Here is a 19116-nt window from a genome sequence, read left to right as displayed (position 1 = left end):
GCTGTGTCTTTTAAAAATCAAATGGCGCCGTTGAGCACAAACTTGTTGAGGCTTCCAATGGCTTATTACTGGAGTTGAATTTTTTTTACAACACGTTGGGCCTATTTGGTTCGTTGTGGATGAACCAAATTTAATATACTACGTGTCATACTGTTGTCTTATTTGATACTATATCGCGAAGATGTCGGACAGCAGGGGGCGTGAGCCCCACTTGTGACGCTTCTGAGGAAGGCTATACAGGATTCGTTGGAAGAACTTGTGTTAGGTATCTAGTATTGCACCATAAAGGGATTTAAATCGGGTAAAATGAAATCATTTTCCCTGTCTGACCAAAAAGAACTGTTTAAATAAGTAATATACAAAGTTTAGCAATTGCAGACGTTTCTGACTGTTTTACTAGCAGCAAGAAGCAGCCTGACACAAAGTTAAAACAGAGCACAGGACAGCCTGAACCAATTATTCTGATTTTGACGTGTCCACGAATGCAAAGTGCCAAGCTAAAAATTCCAGCCGGGGAGGAAATTTCAAAATATCCTTTGGCTGTGATGACTGTAATTTCCAGCTGTGCACTTTTCAACTGTGGCAAAAGTCGGGCTTGGTAACACTGGAAATGTCTGCTTCACAAGTGTTTAACTTGCAGCCAATGTTCGTCCAAAGAGGATAAAAGATCGAGTAAATGTCTTAAAAGTTATTAAATTTAGAGGTCAAATAGTTTTTCAGCCCATAAGGCAACTGTGGGTTTAACCATAGCATAGGAAATGATAGGTGAGGCAAGTAAGGGCTGGAAAGAGGGATGGGCCTGGCAGTAAGATGCGCTGAGTGGAACATAGCATATTTTCCTCTTCTGGAAGAGGAGGAGACTTGAGCAGCTGTCTCGTCTTGTTTGTGCATCATCTTTGATCTAAATGGCTTCACAGGCGACAGGATGATGCTCACAGCCAGATTGGGTAATAGCAAGCTAAAATATTTGTTTGCAGGAGTATGGCAGCGTTTGCATATGGGAAAGAGATGAGATAAAGGGGCTATTGTACCAGCATGACATTGTACTCGTGGTTTTTATCCAATTAGAAAACAGTGATGTCCTGTTTACGCTCATATCTGTGTGAGTTTTAAACATTGTTTTATTGTTTTCCACATCTCGCAGGTGCTTTGCTGACTTAAAGGGCACTCGAAGCAGGTGGAATCACCTCATTTCAGAGCGAGTGAGATCATGAGCTGGAGGCACCATGAATGGACACTTTTGTTAGGAGTTTGCATGCTCTTCAGGCTGCCTTTGGAGGTCATGTAATGCATTGTCGAGGAGTTACGACGGATGAAGAATTTGCTGAACAGGATTAAGTCCACACGTGCCTGAGTGAGTACAGTATATTTGTAAAGTAAAAATGTATCGAGATGATAATGTTGTAGATGCCCATTCGTAAATGTGCATTTTAGATGTGCGAACCGGGTGGACAGTGACAGGGTGGACATTTTCGGCTAATGTTAGCATTTCATAAGTACACGATGTACCTTTGCTTTGCAACATGATCCCCTTAGCAGGATGACGATGTAGTGTTTAACAAATATGTAGAAACTGCTGCACTTGTATGAAACTGTCTGCACCGCCCTGATAATGACGTGCACGGCCGCTCGCTGTCATAAAAGCCAACTGTTTCCTTTGCCATATGGTCTAGTCTCTTCTCCCACCTATGTGCGCGCATTCAAGCAGACATCCTGCACACATCTGGTCTCCTGCTCAGTGAAGAATCATTTTTATGACAGCAGGTCACATCGGTTCAACTGTCTACATCTCTCATTCCACAGAAACCTCAGAAACCTCTGTGGTCAGTAGGTCCATGCAGTAGTCCAGCACAAACTTTAAAGAGAATACGAGGACGAAGGTTTTTGGAAAATTACAACAGACGTTTCTTTACAAATCGGTCTGCTTTCTTCACTGTTTTTTTTTTTCTTGGTGTAGTTTTCCGTAGTGACTCATCATCTGTTTCATTTCCTGCATCTTCTCTCTGGCCCTGACCATGGGAAAAGATGAGAGGGACCAAAAGTGGGCTCTTTCTCCCACTCACTTCCACTCTCTCTGTTGGCCTTTGAGCCCATCCTTTCCTGGGGGACGCCTGGAAAGATAGACCATGAGTTTGCTCCCTTCCTGTGGTGTTTCACTATCCCATAATGCATGATTATGTCACCACGAATGATCAAATCGCCATTTTAGGTTGAAATACCCAGCTCAAGTCCCCCCCCCCCCCATCCATCATTCCTAAAGCACAATCTCTTGCTCTTCTGTTAGGATGGTAACACCTGCTTCACCATTAAACATTTTACAAGAAAGAGTTTGACTTGAACCTCTTCTGATCACACAAGGTGGTCCTTGAATGTTCTCACATGGGATTTTCTGTCACCAAAGGGAGGACAAGTAAAATTTAAAAAAATCTACTGTAAGGTCAGGGAAGTAACTCTGCACCAGGATGGGGAGGAGAAGGGGTTGGGAGGAGGGAAATAGTCAAGGAACTCAGTGGGAGAATCAAAACAGCTTCAGGGCAGACATTAACAATAATGTGGACACCGCTGTATGGAATACTGGCTTGCACATTATTTCATGGATCTTACTCTTTTGGGGACTCTGTGAAGTAGTAGTAAGATGGTAGGTGCTGCATGTGCATCAGTAAAAAGTGTAATTATTGTAGAATGTCGAGCTGTCGGACTTGCGTTTCTACCGTATTGCGTTCTCCTCATAATTTCGTTTTGAAAAGTATATAATTCTCTTAATTTATTCTTTTTAAGCAGATGTGATTTCTCTTTAAAAGTCAGAGCCCAGACTGTGCGGCTGGTGCTGTCTATTTTCAGAAGCTCACGGGCCGCTCTGAAGGACGTACTCGGCCCAATAATGACAGGTTGCTTTAGAAGGCCCCGCATTTGCACGCATTTAAAACTCCTCTCTGGCTTTGGGTGTGTTCGTTGAAATGAGCGAGGCGGCGGGAGAATGTGTGTGTGTGTGCATGTGTGAGTCACAAAGACAAGACGCCGCAGTCGCACTCTCCTACTGTGTGTGTCTGCGTGGCATGAGGGCTTGAGCGTTGACAGATACTGGGGGGTCGTGCGCTGGCAGGAGAGACACCAAGGCTCCGGTGTCAGAGCACGCTCTGTTCTCTGTGTCACTGGGCCTACTCAGACTTGGAACACACTGGACAGGATTGTCACATAAAGCGGTTTTGCCTGGCATTCTCATCTGGAGTGACATCAGACGCAGACACAACGCCCTGTTGTCTCAGCCAGTCCAGGCTAAACTTAGAAGGCCGGCAGCTGCTGGTGGTTTGGGGCGCTTGAATGCATTTTTGTCACTCGCTGATGTCAGAATATAGCAACAAAGAGGCTCGGGCATTTGGTTACTGCATCAGTCATGTGATGCTGTGCCATGAAGCTGGCGTGGTCATTTGGTGAGTCTTGCAAGATCACAGGAACATGTCTTTTATTACGAGAAACTGTCACACTGATGCCACTGTGCGTCCAAGCAAAATCTTGTTGTTGAGTTTAAGCACAACAACTATATGAAACTTTAGTGTGCCTTAAACTCCAGATTTCTAACCACTTTCATTCCTGACATCCCTCATGCGTATATCACGCAAGGACTCAGGGGTTAACTTCTTTTTACACTTGTATGACAGTTCAGTGTCATGACACACACACACACACACACACACACACACACACACACACACACACACACACACACACACACACACACACACTTGCCATCTTTCATTTCTATTCACAAAAAAGCAAGTACTACAAGGCATTCAATTCATAAGTGTAATTCAACAGCTTGGTGATAAAGTACTTGTTCCAAAAGGGAAAATACAATGCATGCTGTCTATTATTTTGAGAAGTAACATAGCTGTTTATGTGTCCAGATGTGGCTGCTCGAGTCATGTCTGGATCTTGTCGATTGTTGTTTCCACTCTTTTCCTCTCTTCTGATGTGACCGTGATGTGCAGACAGCCGGGTGTAATCTGTAACATCTGTCTGCAGAGACAGAGTTTGTATCTGTGTGAGTCATCTTGTTGAAGGTAGAAAATATGATGTGACAAGTCTGGGATGGCAAAAAAAGCCACTCGTGTTGTCAAATCTGCGTTCGTCATCGAGAATTTTGCTCAGATTGAAGCGTACGTAAATTGGTGCCACCACTCTAGCCAGCAAGCTCTGGAGAAACAATCCCCCAGTATAATAGGCAACGTCACGTGGGCTTACAAGTGGGGCATGAGGCTCTCTATGGAAGGCACTGTTCCCATTGTAGTACAACTGTAGTGGCAGGATTCCCAGCTCTCTCATTTATTTCCACTCCTCTCTTTCCACGTGTATCTATCGGCGCGTTGCCTTCAGGCGCATCAGGTGTCAGATCATTCGGACATCGGCCCAGCGGACATGGAACGGCGGGGCGGGGGTCAAGTTCTGCAGGTGAGTCATTTGTCACTTCAGGGACAATTAAAGAAGACACAACTGGGTGCTAATCAAAATAAGATATTGTGATTCTTGTTATTTATAAGGACATTTTGGAATGAAAAAAAAAAACTATAGTCAATCATTCCAATTAATTTTGCTTTGACAGAGTACTTCTTTAGACCTGATTGAGACTGGCAAATCCTTGAAAGTCCAAGCGGAGCGCCCTCACCTGGTCAGTTTGGGAAGTGGACGCTTGAGCACAGCAATTACCTTGCTGCCACTGCAGGAAGGTAAATATTTGTTTGTGTCCAATATGTATCTGCGTATGCGTCTCAAACGAGTGCTACAAACTTCTTTTTGTGGTGATAATGAATCAGTATCAATCATATTGAGCACAACTCCAACAGTTTTCGTTCTTTATTTGTATCATACCTAACTACCTACATCAGTCTGTCTGTCTGTTGATCGATTGTATAATAGAAAACAACGAAATACAGACAGTCGTGGCTTTCCAGAGAATAATCTCGCTTCCAAGAACCCCGACTTTCCAATGCAGACCGAGTCAATCATATGACATCAGATATCCAGAGCGTAGCACCTGTCACTCCACTCTTAGCAATGTGTTGACGACATTTGTAACCCCGCCCACCCGGCGTTGACCTCTGTTATGAGCAAACTCCGTCGTTGGCATGCCTAAGAATACATCACTGAGGTATTCACGGGTGCACGTGGACCTCCGGTAAATGACGCTGGGCAAATGTTTTTGTTGCAGGGAGAACCACACTGGGCAGCGGAGGCACAGACATTGCTCTACTGGGCCCTGGAATTAAAGTTCAGCATTGCTACATTGAAAACCAGGCGGGCACCATTACCTTGTACCCGTGTGGGAACCAGTGCGCCATCGATGGACTCTCCGTCAGCAAACCTTACCGTCTGTCACAAGGTAAAAGACAGCCTTGCCAAAGTGACGCATGCAAGCATAAAGCAAGTGTTGAATGTAAATTGTCCTCTTAAGTCAAATACTCTTACTTTCATGGCTGTTCCAGTCCAGGCATCTACAATGACATTCATACTCACAATGAAAAGGGCATCAAAACAGTCCCGCCCACTCAGCTGAACCTTTTCTTGGGATCTGAGCCAGCAGCTACACCCAATGTCATTTGCAGCCTGCTATCAGTCGATGTATGTAGAAGCAGCAGCTGCTCCAAAAAAAAAAAAAATAGTCGGAGGACCAATGTTTCAAGAAAAAAGGATTTTTTATTTTTCAACACAAGTGTGGATATTTAATGCTTTTTTATTCCCTATGTGGAATATCTATTGGATGTAAACCATCACCTCAGGAATTAGACATGCCATTGGAAAAGTTGAGCAAGAAGTCACTCACAGATTAATTTGCACGTGAGTTGAAACTTTTTGACGACCGACGACTTTGGCTAGGCAGTCTAAAAATAATAACAATTTGCCAACTTAACGCCAATTTAAGAAGACAATGACTTTGTCTCATGATCCTTTTCTTTCTTGACAGGCTGCATGCTGTGTTTTGGTCAGTCAACTTTTTTCCGCTTCAACCATCCCGAAGAGGCCCTGAGGATGAAGAACATGTTGCCTGGAGGAAGCCAAACACTAAGCACAACAAAGCCACAACATTCTGGTAAAGATTGCATACAAGATGGCAACAAATGTTAATTAGCTCCTTCTGGGCGTTTGAGTCCAACTTGTAATACCTCTGTAACAAAAACACGCACTCATCCTTTAAAGCAAGCAATCATTTTGTGCTTTGATTTTTGACTTCCACATCTCTGCTTTATTTAGTCTTAGAACCTTTGGTCGTCACCCACGATTTAATTCCAAAATAGCTTGTTGAGAACTAATTATCTGCGACCCAGATTCTTTGAGATGTGCTTCATTTAAATCGCTGCTTTACACTTGAGGTGTGCCCCGGTTGTCAAATCGTCGAACCTATTGTGGGTGTAACTTTTTTTTTTTTACTTAGTGGTATTTATTTCCTTCTACGCTGACCTTACTGGACATAAAGGATCGTAAAAGACACCACACCCTGTCCAGCGTTGGGCCCATTCTTTTCTGACCAACCCCCGGTTTGATGCGAGGCACATGGCTGCACCTTTTATATTTAGCAGCTCCAGATCCCTGAAGGATTACTACACAACCGAATAGCATCACATCCCGACCACATAACACGGGCCCCTAGACATTTATCAGTATCTTAGCCAACAAAGAAACAATGTCTGTATGTGTGTGCAAGAACATATTCAAGCAGGCGTATTCTTTCTTTTAGGGGCTGCCAAATTCAACAGTGTACATTCCTTCTCTGTTTGTTTACTTGTGTTTGTGCAACTGTTCTTCTGAGTGTGTCTCCTAGTTTATTTAACAGCAGTCCTTAAGCACAAGTGTTATTTGCGCCCCTCCTGCAGACCCCCGCAGCATCCTGAATGGGACCCACCAGACGTTTTCTAGCAACGGCAGCTCCAAAATCACTACCTTAGTGAAGGACGTCCACGGGAGTCTCTCACAGAAGGTGCCGTCGTCACCCAAAGCGGCGAAAGCGTCACTTCCTCAGCCCGCTCAGAATATGCTCAACGGTATTAGTGCCACGAGAGACGAGAGCGCTAGCTATGTGGGAAATTCTCCACTCGTGCCTCCTCGGTCCAACATGCCTGTGCCTCATCCGCGGACATCCCTCTCTACGACCTCAGGCAGCGAGCAGCGAGCACGAGACAGCCCAAAGCTTCTAAGGAATGTCAGGTCAGAGGTCACATCAAGCCCCACAATGCCCAGCAGGGGGTCTGGACAGGGCTTAAGTCACAACGCTTCACCGGCGGCTCCGTCCAGCCCTGGACTAAGAGGTCCCTCCCTTCAGAGGAGACACCCAAGCCCTAGACGAGAACCGCTCCGGACGCCCGAGTCGACCGGATCCACCGGCCTTCCACCTCTGAGTCCTTACACGTCCCGCAGAGGGACTCCAGGATCGCAGAGCGTCAAACCCGTTCAGCAGAGCCCGAAGACTCATCGCAAAGCCGCGGCCCCCTCAAAGGCTGAGGCCACGAGGGCCTTTTACGCCCACAATCCCTCCCCTGTGAACGCAGCGGAGACTGGAAGCAGACATCAGAGCAACACCCTCATCCCGGGTCCTCTGTCGCGCTCATCTCCTGCCACGAGTCCTCGCAGTCAAAGAAAGATCACTTTTGAGAACATGGAATCATCCAGTATCCTCTCCAACACTATGAAAGCTTATTCCCGGGAGCGCAAGAACAGCATATCTGCCATTAGCGACAATGAGGATGAACTTCTGGAGTACCACCGCCGGCAGAGAGAAGAGAGGTTGCGTGAGCAGGAAATGGAGAAGCTGGTGAGTGTACTGTAGAAATTTCATTTTGAAATCATTTGATCTCAATCTAATTCAAATTGGAAATTTGGTCTTTTAGGTGGCTTATTACTCAACACTATATTTACTAGCAACACGAAATACCGTGCATACTTTCAAAGCAGCATATATTTGACCGAGTGCCCACGCCAAAGTGTCATAGACTATAGATGACTATAGATACTTGCTCTCCATCATCCGTCTAGCCACGCCCACTCTAGCCCCCCGGGTTCCAGCTGACTTTTGACAGCTGAGGCGACCACGGGGGCCAGAGGGTGGCTGATAGCTATTTCAGGAACTCCGAGGTCTCTGATGACAAATGGGACTTACTGGCAATATGCAATTGAATTGGACAATTTACAGGCAAAGATGGATATGCATTCTTCACATTTATCAGCCACCAACAAACGGTTGCTACATTTTGATTGAGAACCACTGATTAAACGTAAAACTGTCCAGTAGCTAAATAAGAAAATGAGGGGGAGGGTGGCGCTTGTTTTATAGACTACATATGGTGATATTGTATGAATAAGACTATGCATTGTGACCAGTTCTTCAGAATAGCATACAGATGTTTGTGATTTATCCGATACATTCTTTCCACCCATGCTATGCCAATACAAACAAAGGATGTTTATTTTTATGCAGTAAATTTCTCCATTCTGTGCTTATTGGAACCTTAAGGGCAAATTATGGGAGAACAATTTGCAGGAAATATTCTTGTTCTGTTGGGACGCATAACAGTTTTTACTACCAAATGTTGTAGCCAGGAACAAATCAGGAAAAGACATTTATTTACTCACTTGTATGCAGTTACTCTTCATAGTGGCTCAAATTTTTGAATGATGAAGAAGACGAGTCAAGAGAAACAGGATATTGTAACCATAAGGCACCATAAATATAGAAAATTGAATTTCTAATTCATTTATCTGCTTTAACATCATTTAATTTCATGCTTTGTTAACAGCTTTGAGCGATAAAAACTGATGAAGATATAGCAAAAATACACAAGTGAGGACAATAGGAGGATTTCCTCTTTGTGTGCAAACCATTTGGGCTGTATAGGCACAATACGCTTCACCTCTTGATAAAAGGTCACCGCAAGGGAGAAAGTCACAGAATAGAAAAGGTCATTTTAGAAGGATCACAAAGGGGAAGTCGCCAATTTTTTTTAAAATATTTTCTCAGCTCTTACTAAATGACACAAGATTTATTTAACATTTGGACTCACTGCAGTTTAAGATGTAATTTTATGACTGCTTTTTATAATAAAACAAGACCTCAGCAAGTTGAATTGATAATTATGCTCTCAGTTTGGTGGTTATTTTTACTACCGAGATCACATAAAATTCAGCTGGCCAAAAGTTGTTGTTTGTTTTGCTAGTCTGTTTTTTTTTTTCCATTCCTGAACTCTAATTTGTGTGCAACGGGAATGATAATGATAATTTTGCTCTCCTATTTTGGTAAACGTGGGCTTTTGCAATTGTTTGCAATTATGAGGGTCATTCGACTGTCACTTGAACGATTTAAAGGGCACTTGGGATTTTAAAATGCCACCCTTGTTCATTTATTAGACTACACATGCTTTGTATACTGTATTCAGTACCAATGATTTAAAAAAAAAATACACTACTTATGTTACACATAGAATTAGTTCTCATTCGCCAAATAATAAACCAACAGTGATTAGTCATGACAAATCAAACCTTATTTCACTATGCTTGCCCCTCCTAGACAAAATACACCATCTTAGGGCCTTCTGCTATCACATTACATCCGTCTAGCCATTGCGGCTTTGCGACAGCTGCTCAAATGGGACAGTGTCTCCCAAGCGCAACAGGATCTACTGTATGTCCCAAGTATGAAAGCTTCTTGATGTCTCGCCCCTCTTCCGTACGTAGGAGCGTCAACGGCTGGAGACCATCCTGAATCTGTGTGCAGGGTATAACCATGAGGACAACGCAGCAGAGCTGGCGGAGGTCGTGAGGAGTGGACTACTAAGGGGAGGGAGGGGTGCAAGTGGCGATATGCAGAGAGGCAAGGAGAACGATGACGAAGCGCAGGCAGAGGAGTCCAGCAGCACTGAGAGCACGCATCAAGAGGTGATCAAGTCTTATTTGAATTTATACTCGGCGGTGTTTTGAATATGAATTTTGGGTCTAATCAATTTGACAGTGTGAGGAAGTGCCAGCCAGTCAGGAACAGATCTACCTGGAAGAGGAGAGGAGCAAGATGTTGGCCAAGGTGGATGACCTGAGGCACAGAGTCAACGAGCTGGAGCAGCAACTAAAAGAGACCAAACAAGAGGTCAAAGCTCACCCAACCTTTATTCGCCCCCCCCCTGCGCGCAGCACACTGTGACTCCACCTCATGCGTCCCCTCAGGTGGAGATGGAGCAGGCTCTGCTGCAGGCCGAGAGGCAGGCAGAGCAGGAGCAGGTGGAGGTCGAACGGGAGCAGATTTCTCAGCTTCAGCTCAAACTTAGCCAGTTGAACAAGGCCACTCAGAGGGAGAAGGACAAGGTTTGCACTCACAGCCACAACACCATGAAGCCCAATAAACACCAGATGTGCTCGAGTGCCACTTTCTCAAATTTCAACTCACTGCATTGTGATATCGAAGCAAAGCTGCTCTTGCATTTGGAATATGACTCAGACGTATCCCGCACATGCTTAACTGGATTTGATTAACTGCCGATTCAGTCCCTTGTGTGTGTTTTTTAATGTATATTTCCATCTAATGAGCTACATAACTAGCATTTCAGCTTCTAACAATATGAAAACATGCTTTATTCTGCTTACTTAAACTGCCTTGGCCCGCATTGCTTGTTTGCATGATTTTGAGTTGTCTTGTTGTTTTGCAAATGAATGTGTGTAGACTAGGGATGGGCTCTTGTATGGAATTCCTCGAGTGATAAAAATGGAAGATTTTGGTTTTGATATACAAAACGTTTTTTTTAGCATTGTTTTTTGGCACATGGCATAGAAATCTAAATAAGTTTCCACCATTCCATCCCAAAAGAAATGCAATGATTTATTGAAAGCTTCTCTCAAATTATAAATATCTAAAAGGAATAGCAAATGGAAAGAAAATTAATTGAAGCCTTAATTTGTTGAGAGTTATGAGCTTGTCACCATGTTATAAACACTACCAAGTGATTCAAGTTATTAATCAAAACAATACAACCAAAGAATAGGAGGGAAAGAAAAAACGCCATCGATTGTTTGCGCCCTCTACTGGTTGCTTCTGAGAATTTAATTGCTTTAAGTCCTAGACGGATAACTCCAACTGAAAAACAGACACCTGCCCATTCCTAGTGTGTACCCAATCTTTGTGTGTGTGTGTTTGTGTGTGTGTTTCCATATGTTTTTAGGGGAGGGCTAATGTCTCAGCTGAGCGGAAGGTCCTGGAAAAGCAGAGGAATGAATACAATGAGCTGAAGAGGCAGTGTGATAAGTGCCCCTTGTCTCTAAGGGAACAGTTACAGCAGCAGCTCAGCAGGGTCAGTGTTCTCACGCAGCCCACTGGCTGGCTACAGTGAGTTACCATGTACTGAACACCAAAGGGCGAGGCACATGCAGACAGACAGACAGACAGACATCATTTAATATCGTAGCTAATATAGGAATAATCCTCTTTGTGCTCTGATTTCTTCTTTTGTTCTGCCTATCATTCTTGAAATATCTTACTAGTCAATGCCTTTTGTAAGTATGATGCTGCAGGCTACGCAAATCGCTTTACTTCCCTCTATCAAAATGAAAGTCCAAATCTCTCATTATTAATCTTATTAACATATTTGCGCTAAAACGGCATGCAATGTCACTATAACAAATCCCCTTTAATCTTTTCATATTTTCAGACACTACCAGATGTTGCATGTAATGCGGAGGTACAAAAATATGGCGATATTTGCCACCTGGTCTAGAAATAGACATGCAGAGTTCATAACATTTGGTGTTTCAATTATTTTGCATAAGGATTAACAGATAAATGATGATGCTTCTTGATTGCTGATGATTCAGTGCTAAATATTGTATTCAACCTTGTGTCTGTGGCTGGGTAGAAAGCTGAAGCTCTGGAAGCTGGCTCAAAGCGATTTGAGGAGCTGGAGTTCTGCCAACTGGAGGAGGAGAGCAGTCTGGAAGAGCGAAAGGAGACCCAGGCCTCGCAGTTTCTTCAGGAGCAAACTGAGTATCACTGCAGCGTGGCCAAAAGGAAGGTGAGACAAAAGCAAAAATCAACACAAAAAATGCAGCTCTCATATTTTTGAAATGTTCTTCTCTTCTCAGGAGAAAATGGCCACTCTGGACGCTCAGGTGAAGCAACTGGGCTTACAAGCTACTCATGACTGTGACAGGATGGCAAAAGAAAGGGCAGCCACCCTGCAGCTCTTACACAAGGTTGCAACTCCAACTACAAGTGAGAAGAACGACATGGCACAAAATGCACTCTAAAATGTCCTTCTCTATATAGGAGCAGGACAAGTTATGTGCCCTGGAGAACAGGTACCACAGCATGACTGCTGGTGGGAGCTTCCCAAAGAGCAACAGCAAAATGACAGAGGTGAGCTGGATAAAAAGAAAGTGTTAGTGAAGGAGTTCCGTGTGCGCGCACACACACGCACGCACACACACGCCCATTGTTTTAACGGAAGAACCTTTTTGAACAGGATTTACTCCATATCAACGAACCCGAGCTTGTTTATGAGGATGAGCCCTCTCTTAGCCATTGTCCTTCCTCTACCTCATACATCCCTTCCCCTGAAGTCTACCCTGTTAGGCTACAGGAGGTAAAAGCAAACAGATTTATTTTGGAAAGTATTAACAGACTATGGAGTGACATCTAAGCATGTTCATTTTGAATGTAGAAGCTTAGTCTTTGCTTTCGGATTGGCGGGCATGTCTTATCGACCACTCCGGCCACATGATTAGGTATACCGGCACATTGAGCGGCAATGAGATTCAAAACAAGAGCTGTTCATATCAAGTGAAAAAATTTTTTGGGATTGGTATTGTGAGAGTTACTCTTTTCTCTTGTTTTGGATCTCACTGGATTGATGTAGCTGTGCTTAAAGTGGCGGCTAGCCAGGTTTATCTCTGCTTATCTTTGGCCGTCGATGCAGGAGTACCTCAGGATGTCGGATGTCTATAAGATGTATGGAAACGCTTGTGTGCACCCTCATTCCTGTTCCCCCGCTCCCCTCGCTGTCGCTGTGCCATGTGAGGTAGAAAGCCTGCCTGATCTCTGCCCTACGGCCGCGCCCTCTCTCCCTCTTGTTTGGTCCTTCTAATGCAAGCTTCTTCCTTTTCCCCCGCTTTTCTCCTCGTGCATCCATTTGAAGGACTACATAACGGTCGGCCAGTTAAGCCACATTATTGGAGTGCAGAGACTCGATCCCTCCTCTTCCTCATCTATTACGCTATTCCAACTTGCCTCCTCTGACTCCACCTTCACGTGCCACACAAGTGGCCCTTCCTCCCTTGTCTCTGCAAAGGTTTGTCGCTTCCTCCAGCCATTAAGGCCACATCAATTAGCCTGTTGATTTTCCTCTTCTGCTATTTCTGCCTAAATGGTCGGCTCCTGTTGATGTTGGCACGCCGCGCTGCTTCACTGCCTCTTTCTCCTTTGGCCGGTCTGCTTTTCATCACTCCAGAGCCAGCCCGAGCTGAGTAGGAATGCAATGGCTCCTATTAACCTTGAGCGCTGGTACCAGGACATCATGGCTGCAGGGGAGCCTCCACCACTGCCTGCAAAATCTTTTTCCGCACGCAGGCACGGGCAGGTAAACTCATGACTTGCACTCTCGCCCTGCTTCTTGTGCCGTAACCAGTTAGAATTTGCACTTAAAGCAAGCTCAATGAGAACAAACATCACCACAGCGCTCGTTTTTGTTCGGTAGTCAAAGAAGCAGAAGAAAGGAAAAAAAAGACATCGGCCATGTCAACGACAATAACGTTATCATTTCTTATTTTATTTCTGCAGAAACAAATGACCATTCTGAGTAATAATCTTTTTTTCCTCTAAAAAAAATGATGAATATTTTCAGGGTTGTGGTTTTCTTTCCCGACTCTCTTCATCCCCTCGTAGACTTTGACTACAGTGTAAATTGTGTTTGCTAAAGTATTGCATTGATAAGCTTCATAGTGTTGACCAGTGTAACTTTTGCTCTTTCAGTTGCTGAAGTCCAAATCAGACGGTGAAGTTGGTCACACGGCATCCTGTCCCCCTGTAAGCTGCCTTACCACTACGCCTCACTCCACTCTTACACGTGATAAAATCTCCAAGGTGAGCATGTGGCAAATCAAATCGAATCACATGATTATCAGGCGTTGGCATTGTTGATCCTTCTCGCCGTCTTTCAGGGATTACAGTTAATGCTGAAAGAAGAGTCAAACCCATTGGACATGGACTCCAGGAAGCTGAATAGAGGTACTTTGAATTCAATAAGGGCCGCAGCCAGGCGATTTTGACACAAACTGGAGAAATTGTCAACTGCACTTTGTCTTGTCATAGTCGTAGCAATGACTTAACATTGTCACTAGAGGGCACTATACTCCTATGACAGGCGTCTGCCTATTTTTATCTTGCACAGATCCATCTCCTACAGTACATCACTCCATCTTGCATCATCACTGTCCACCTAGCGGCAACCAGGCCTACGACACCTTGAGCCTGGAGAGCTCAGACAGCCTGGAGACCAGCATCTCCACCAGCAATTCAGCATGCACCCCAGAAAGGTGACACGCTCTGTTTAGAGTGTCTTTGGCCAATACAAGTTAATTGTAAAGTGAGGACCCTTGTTACATCACAATGCGATATTTGTCCCCCCCCAGTGCTTCCGGCTTGGAGACCCAGAGGTTGGAAGAGATGGAGAAGATGTTGAAGGAGGCACAGCAAGAGAAAGCCAGGCTCATTGAGCACAGAGTAAGCCCTGCCGAACCGCCAACATTTAAATCGCCCATCTTTGCTCAAATGAATGTGGACGAACCCAGAACGGCAGAACTGTGAGTCAGACGTGCTTAACACCCAAGCCAGCGTATAACCCAAGTAGAACTCTTAAATCTTTGAAGTGTGACGTTTCGCCATTGGGCTAGGTTGTCTCAAGGTGGTGAAATGCTGTTGTAAGTTTTATTTCCCTTCTTTGAATGGTTTCTGCATGTTGACACAACGTACATTTAGCTGCAAGTCTGTAAAAGCAGCAAAGGGTTATTTTACATCAGCAAAGCATATTCTTCTATACACAGACTTCAGGGATGTATTTGACAAAATCTGCGTTTGGGATTTCAACTCTCCTGTGGCTCCGATTTACTTTGTATTGCAATATTTGCCTACCGTTAACATAGTCTCCCTTTTTCTCCCTCCCGCTCGCTGTTTTGTCTTCTCCTCTCCCAATCGGCTCCTCGACGTTCCCAGGAGAGGGAGACGCAGACTCGACGGCATCTGCTGGAGGAGGAAAGGAAGAGGCGCGAGGAGGCCGAGAGGAGGCTTTTTGATGAGACGGCCCACAGGAGGAGGCTGGTGGAGGAGGAGGTCAAGATGAGGGAGAAAAACTTTTCCCAGGTCAGTGGAGGGGAAAACACAAAGATGGTAGCACTGAAAAAAATCCAGTAGACATCAATATTCAGATTCCTTTGAATGATTTTTTTTTCTAAGTGGGCCCTTCAAATCAGTTCTCACTTTTCTCCCCTTTCTGGTGCCCGCTTCCCATGCGTAACATCTACCAAATGCTTTGCAGGCCCGTCCCATGACACGCTACCTGCCCAACCTGAAGGAGGAGTTTGACTTGCGCGCGCACGTAGAGTCGTCGGGCCACAGTGTCGACACGTGCCCCTTCGTGATCCTCACCGAGAAGATGTGCAAAGGTCATCTGGTCAAGATGGGCGGCAAAATCAAATCGTGGAAGAAACGCTGGTTCGTTTTTGACCGCCTCAAAAGGAATTTCTGCTACTACATGGGTAAGAGAGACATTGTAAAAATTGGATCAAATTATTTTCGATATTTATTGAGCTAAGAGAAAAAAATCCCATACCTAAAAGAAAAAAGAATGAAAAGAAGCGCTCTTCTTTTCCTCCACTAAATCCATTAGGCCCACGGATTCATTTAGAAAAGGCCTCCGATTAAAAGGATCAAGTTGGATTCCGTTCTTCATTAGAAACTTTCTGTTGCAAACTTTTTGTCCAATTGCGATGAATACGCTTGAGCCAAGAGCAACACCGAGGGTGTTCTGGAGCTTGTTATGTTTCTCGATGTTCATCTGGAAACAGAGGCTAATTAAAGTTGCACTACGTGGACTCTTCTCCTATTCGAGAGTCCAAATTGACGACGTCAAAATGAGCGACCGGATTTTAAATGGGAACAGCAAGTTATCGGAATACATCGACAATGTGTTTGGACGCGTTACCTTCCAACCAAGGCCAAAAATAATGAGTGAGTCTATTGAAATCACGTGCGGCCATGTTCCCGTGCGTGTGAGCTCACTTGTCTAGCCCTTTCACCCACCTCGCTCCTGATGAAGACGATGGTGATGATGATGGTGATGAAATAAGATGCAATGATTTCCTGAGAAGTGTTTTTCTTGGGTGAAGGCTAGCTCCTGGCTTGTTCGTGACTGATAAAATAAAACTTGCGTTTGAAAAACATTTATCTCATTACTAAGCACTTTTGGCTCACGGAAAAGAAAAAAAAAAAGGGCAAAGCGGTGGAGAACAAAAAACAACGTTGGTACGATTTCAAAAGGTTGCCTTTAATTTTTAGTGGATGTTGGTCCCTTTTTCATGCAACTTTTTTTTTTTTTTGCTTGTTTGAACAGTGGTGTAATATCAAAACACTTTTTTGTTGACACAAAGATGTCTAGCCGCCTCAGAAGCTTCATCCTGAAGCTTCATTTGACTGAAGGAAAAACAAGTCAGATTAATGGGGTGTTGAAGACTTAAGGCAAAGCTTGAAATAGACTTCTAATTAACATTTAGTCAGCCCTGCTTGGATCATGTCTTTGAAAAAAAACTTTAATCTACCTCTGTCTTGTGTATCTCTGCATACTTACCTGTCTGTCCTTCCGTGTTAAAATGTGTCATCTTTCTTTTTCTTCTCTCCCAGACAAGCATGAGACCAAGATGAAAGGACTCATTTACTTCCAGGCCATTGAAGAGGTTTATTATGATCACTTACGCATTGCTACCAAGGTAACTGCCGCTTCTTCATTTATTCTGTATTTGTCAGAAATGGCCAACTTGAGTGTGTGGATTGAAAGATTTCCAATAATAACAACACTCCAAAGGCATAATCGGAGCTGTGCTTATGCAGCCACTTCCTCATCGGTACGCCTGCACAATCAAATATATATATTTCATTAGCTATGAAAGGCTCAATAAATGGTGCACAGCATATCAAATACATTCATTGAGTTGAGGAAGTAATACTGTTACCGTGACAACCCAACACAGATTGGCATGGTGTTTATTTTGTATGCCAAAGTAAGCAACAAGATATGTTTTGATATTTGTTGTGGCTGTTATCTGACATTTCTCAGAGGGAAAAGATGCAACAGGTGCATGTTGCTTTCTTGAAAGACAAAAAAAACAATGAATTTGCCCCCTCTCCATTAAATCCCCCAGAGCCCCAACCCGTCTCTGACCTTTTGTGTGAAGACTCACGACCGCCTTTACTACATGGTGGCGCCATCCCCGGAGGCCATGCGGATCTGGATGGATGTCATAGTAACGGGTGCCGAGGGCTACACGCAATTCATGAGCTGAGGGACCTTGCGGAAGGATGACAGAGGGCGCAGAGCCTGAAAGCGAATCAGACCGAAGGTGAAATGGATGTCACAAGGACACCGATGATGTGAAGGCCTTCTGGGCCGCCGAGGGCTTTAAGTCCTGACACAAGTGATCGAAAAGAATTCATGAAGGTGGTGGTGGTGGGGGGGGGAGGATCTGCCAGCGTTAGGGAGCGACTCTCCCCATCCATCTCGTCTGTGACAATTACATTATTTTGTAAAAACAACGCAGATCGATTTTGATTGCAGTGTGGTCACTTGTAGCCCTTTCTTGTTTTATACCTTTCTATTTTCTCTTGTGTTACTTTTAAATAATTCTAAACACTACAATGTAAAGGAAAATTGCTATTGTTTATGTTGATTATTCATTTGCAACAAGCTGCCAATTACTTTGTTGTTTAATCTTTATATTGCAGCTTTGAGGAAGATATTATATACATATTTGTCTTTATTCTACACAAATATGTAAAAAATAATCCAGATTACATTTTAAAGTCTTATAATGTAATTGTAAATCTACATATGTAAAAATATATTAAAAAAAAGTATGGTGCTTTGTCTGACAAATGTATTTTTTAATTAGTGCGCTAATGATCACAGTCCTATTAATAACCTAAAGTGAAAAAAAGCTGAATGTGTTCTCATTTTAAAAAGCACATAAATATTCGTACGGTGCTTAAGAACAATGAGGTTATTTAATTAGTCAACTGCTCCGTTACCTCTGCTGTTGTCAAGTTATTGACCTTGTGAATCTAATTAAAGGATCACACTAACTCAATGATAATATTCAAAGAATGCATTAAAACAAATGAAACTTCAATCAACCAAACGTGCATGATTCAATCGCAAGTAATTTGCCTTGTCTTTTCCTTTTCTTTCAGCAAATAGCAAAAAAATAATACGCATGCAACTATTACCTTGTTGTATACCATGTGGCCTAACTCACAGCAGTACAATACCTGAGGAGACATCACAAATAGAAATCCATCTAACAGGTACTAAATTACATGAACTGCTAAATTTTTTCGAGCTAAGCTGTTTCCGTGATTACGCCTCCACCACCTCAGCCCCATGTATTCTCTATTCTGTCAAGAAAAATCTTAAGTTCATAGTGACTTTGTGAACACCCTCCGTCTCCGCAGAGCATTTCCACACCACTTGACTTTGCTTTGACCTTGAGAGAGCTTTTGCACATCTTTGAGCCTCACGCCGCAGCCGGCAGAATAACAAACGGACCTTTAAGAAGGACGTGTGAGCTTATTAGCTGGTTGATAAGTAGGACTGACACCCGGGCTTATGGCTGGTGAAATGCACGCACTGAACTCAACGATAGTATCGCAGTTTAGATATTTAGAACATATAAAGCTCCACAGCACAACATGAGATGAGACTCATTTGGGTCATTAAGGAGAAATATTTCCTGCCTTGCCCCAGACATAACACTAGATGAAAGCATCTTTCACCATACACGCCATTCGCCTCTTTCTCTCCGTTTGAAGGCGAAGCTAAATAAATGTCATTA

At 43.8% G+C, this 19116-nt stretch overlaps 1 protein-coding gene across 4 annotated transcripts; it reads left to right on the top strand.

Annotated features, from left to right (window-relative positions):
* The first annotated feature begins 117 nt into the window (after window positions 1-117).
* Window positions 118-18403, top strand: phldb1a (pleckstrin homology-like domain, family B, member 1a). 4 transcript variants are annotated; one of them, XM_085935758.1, is made up of 26 exons: window positions 118-265; window positions 1145-1354; window positions 4375-4449; window positions 4601-4724; window positions 5207-5377; window positions 5960-6085; window positions 6867-7801; window positions 9718-9918; window positions 9992-10123; window positions 10201-10338; window positions 11190-11318; window positions 11880-12035; window positions 12106-12216; window positions 12290-12379; window positions 12486-12605; window positions 12939-13040; window positions 13158-13310; window positions 13470-13598; window positions 13991-14101; window positions 14179-14245; window positions 14409-14553; window positions 14650-14740; window positions 15230-15376; window positions 15552-15771; window positions 16913-16998; window positions 17431-18403. In XM_085935758.1, the coding sequence occupies exons 3-26, from the start codon at window positions 4417-4419 to the stop codon at window positions 17569-17571; spliced, it is 3858 nt and encodes a 1285-aa protein (XP_085791884.1). In that variant the 5' UTR covers window positions 118-265; window positions 1145-1354; window positions 4375-4416; the 3' UTR covers window positions 17572-18403. The 4 variants fall into 4 exon arrangements, with proteins under 4 accessions (XP_085791884.1, XP_085791883.1, XP_085791882.1 ...); XM_085935757.1 differs by having other exon boundaries at window positions 151-947; XM_085935756.1 differs by lacking the exons at window positions 118-265; window positions 1145-1354 and adding an exon at window positions 2552-2638.
* Window positions 18404-19116: the final 713 nt, after the last annotated feature.

Source organism: Syngnathus leptorhynchus, chromosome 17 (genome assembly GCF_054491065.1).
Source record: "Syngnathus leptorhynchus isolate UIUO chromosome 17, UIUO_Slep, whole genome shotgun sequence".
NCBI classification, from domain to species: domain Eukaryota; kingdom Metazoa; phylum Chordata; class Actinopteri; order Syngnathiformes; family Syngnathidae; genus Syngnathus; species Syngnathus leptorhynchus.
The sequence above is the reverse complement of the archived record's forward strand: the minus strand, read 5'-3'. Positions and strand labels throughout refer to the sequence as shown.

Coding starts and splice junctions, on each gene's coding strand:
- phldb1a (XM_085935756.1), top strand. Junction 11,319..11,879: donor TACAGCAGCAGCTCAGCAGG/GTCAGTGTTCTC, acceptor GTGGCTGGGTAG/AAAGCTGAAGCTCTGGAAGC. Junction 12,380..12,485: donor GCAACAGCAAAATGACAGAG/GTGAGCTGGATA, acceptor CTTTTTGAACAG/GATTTACTCCATATCAACGA.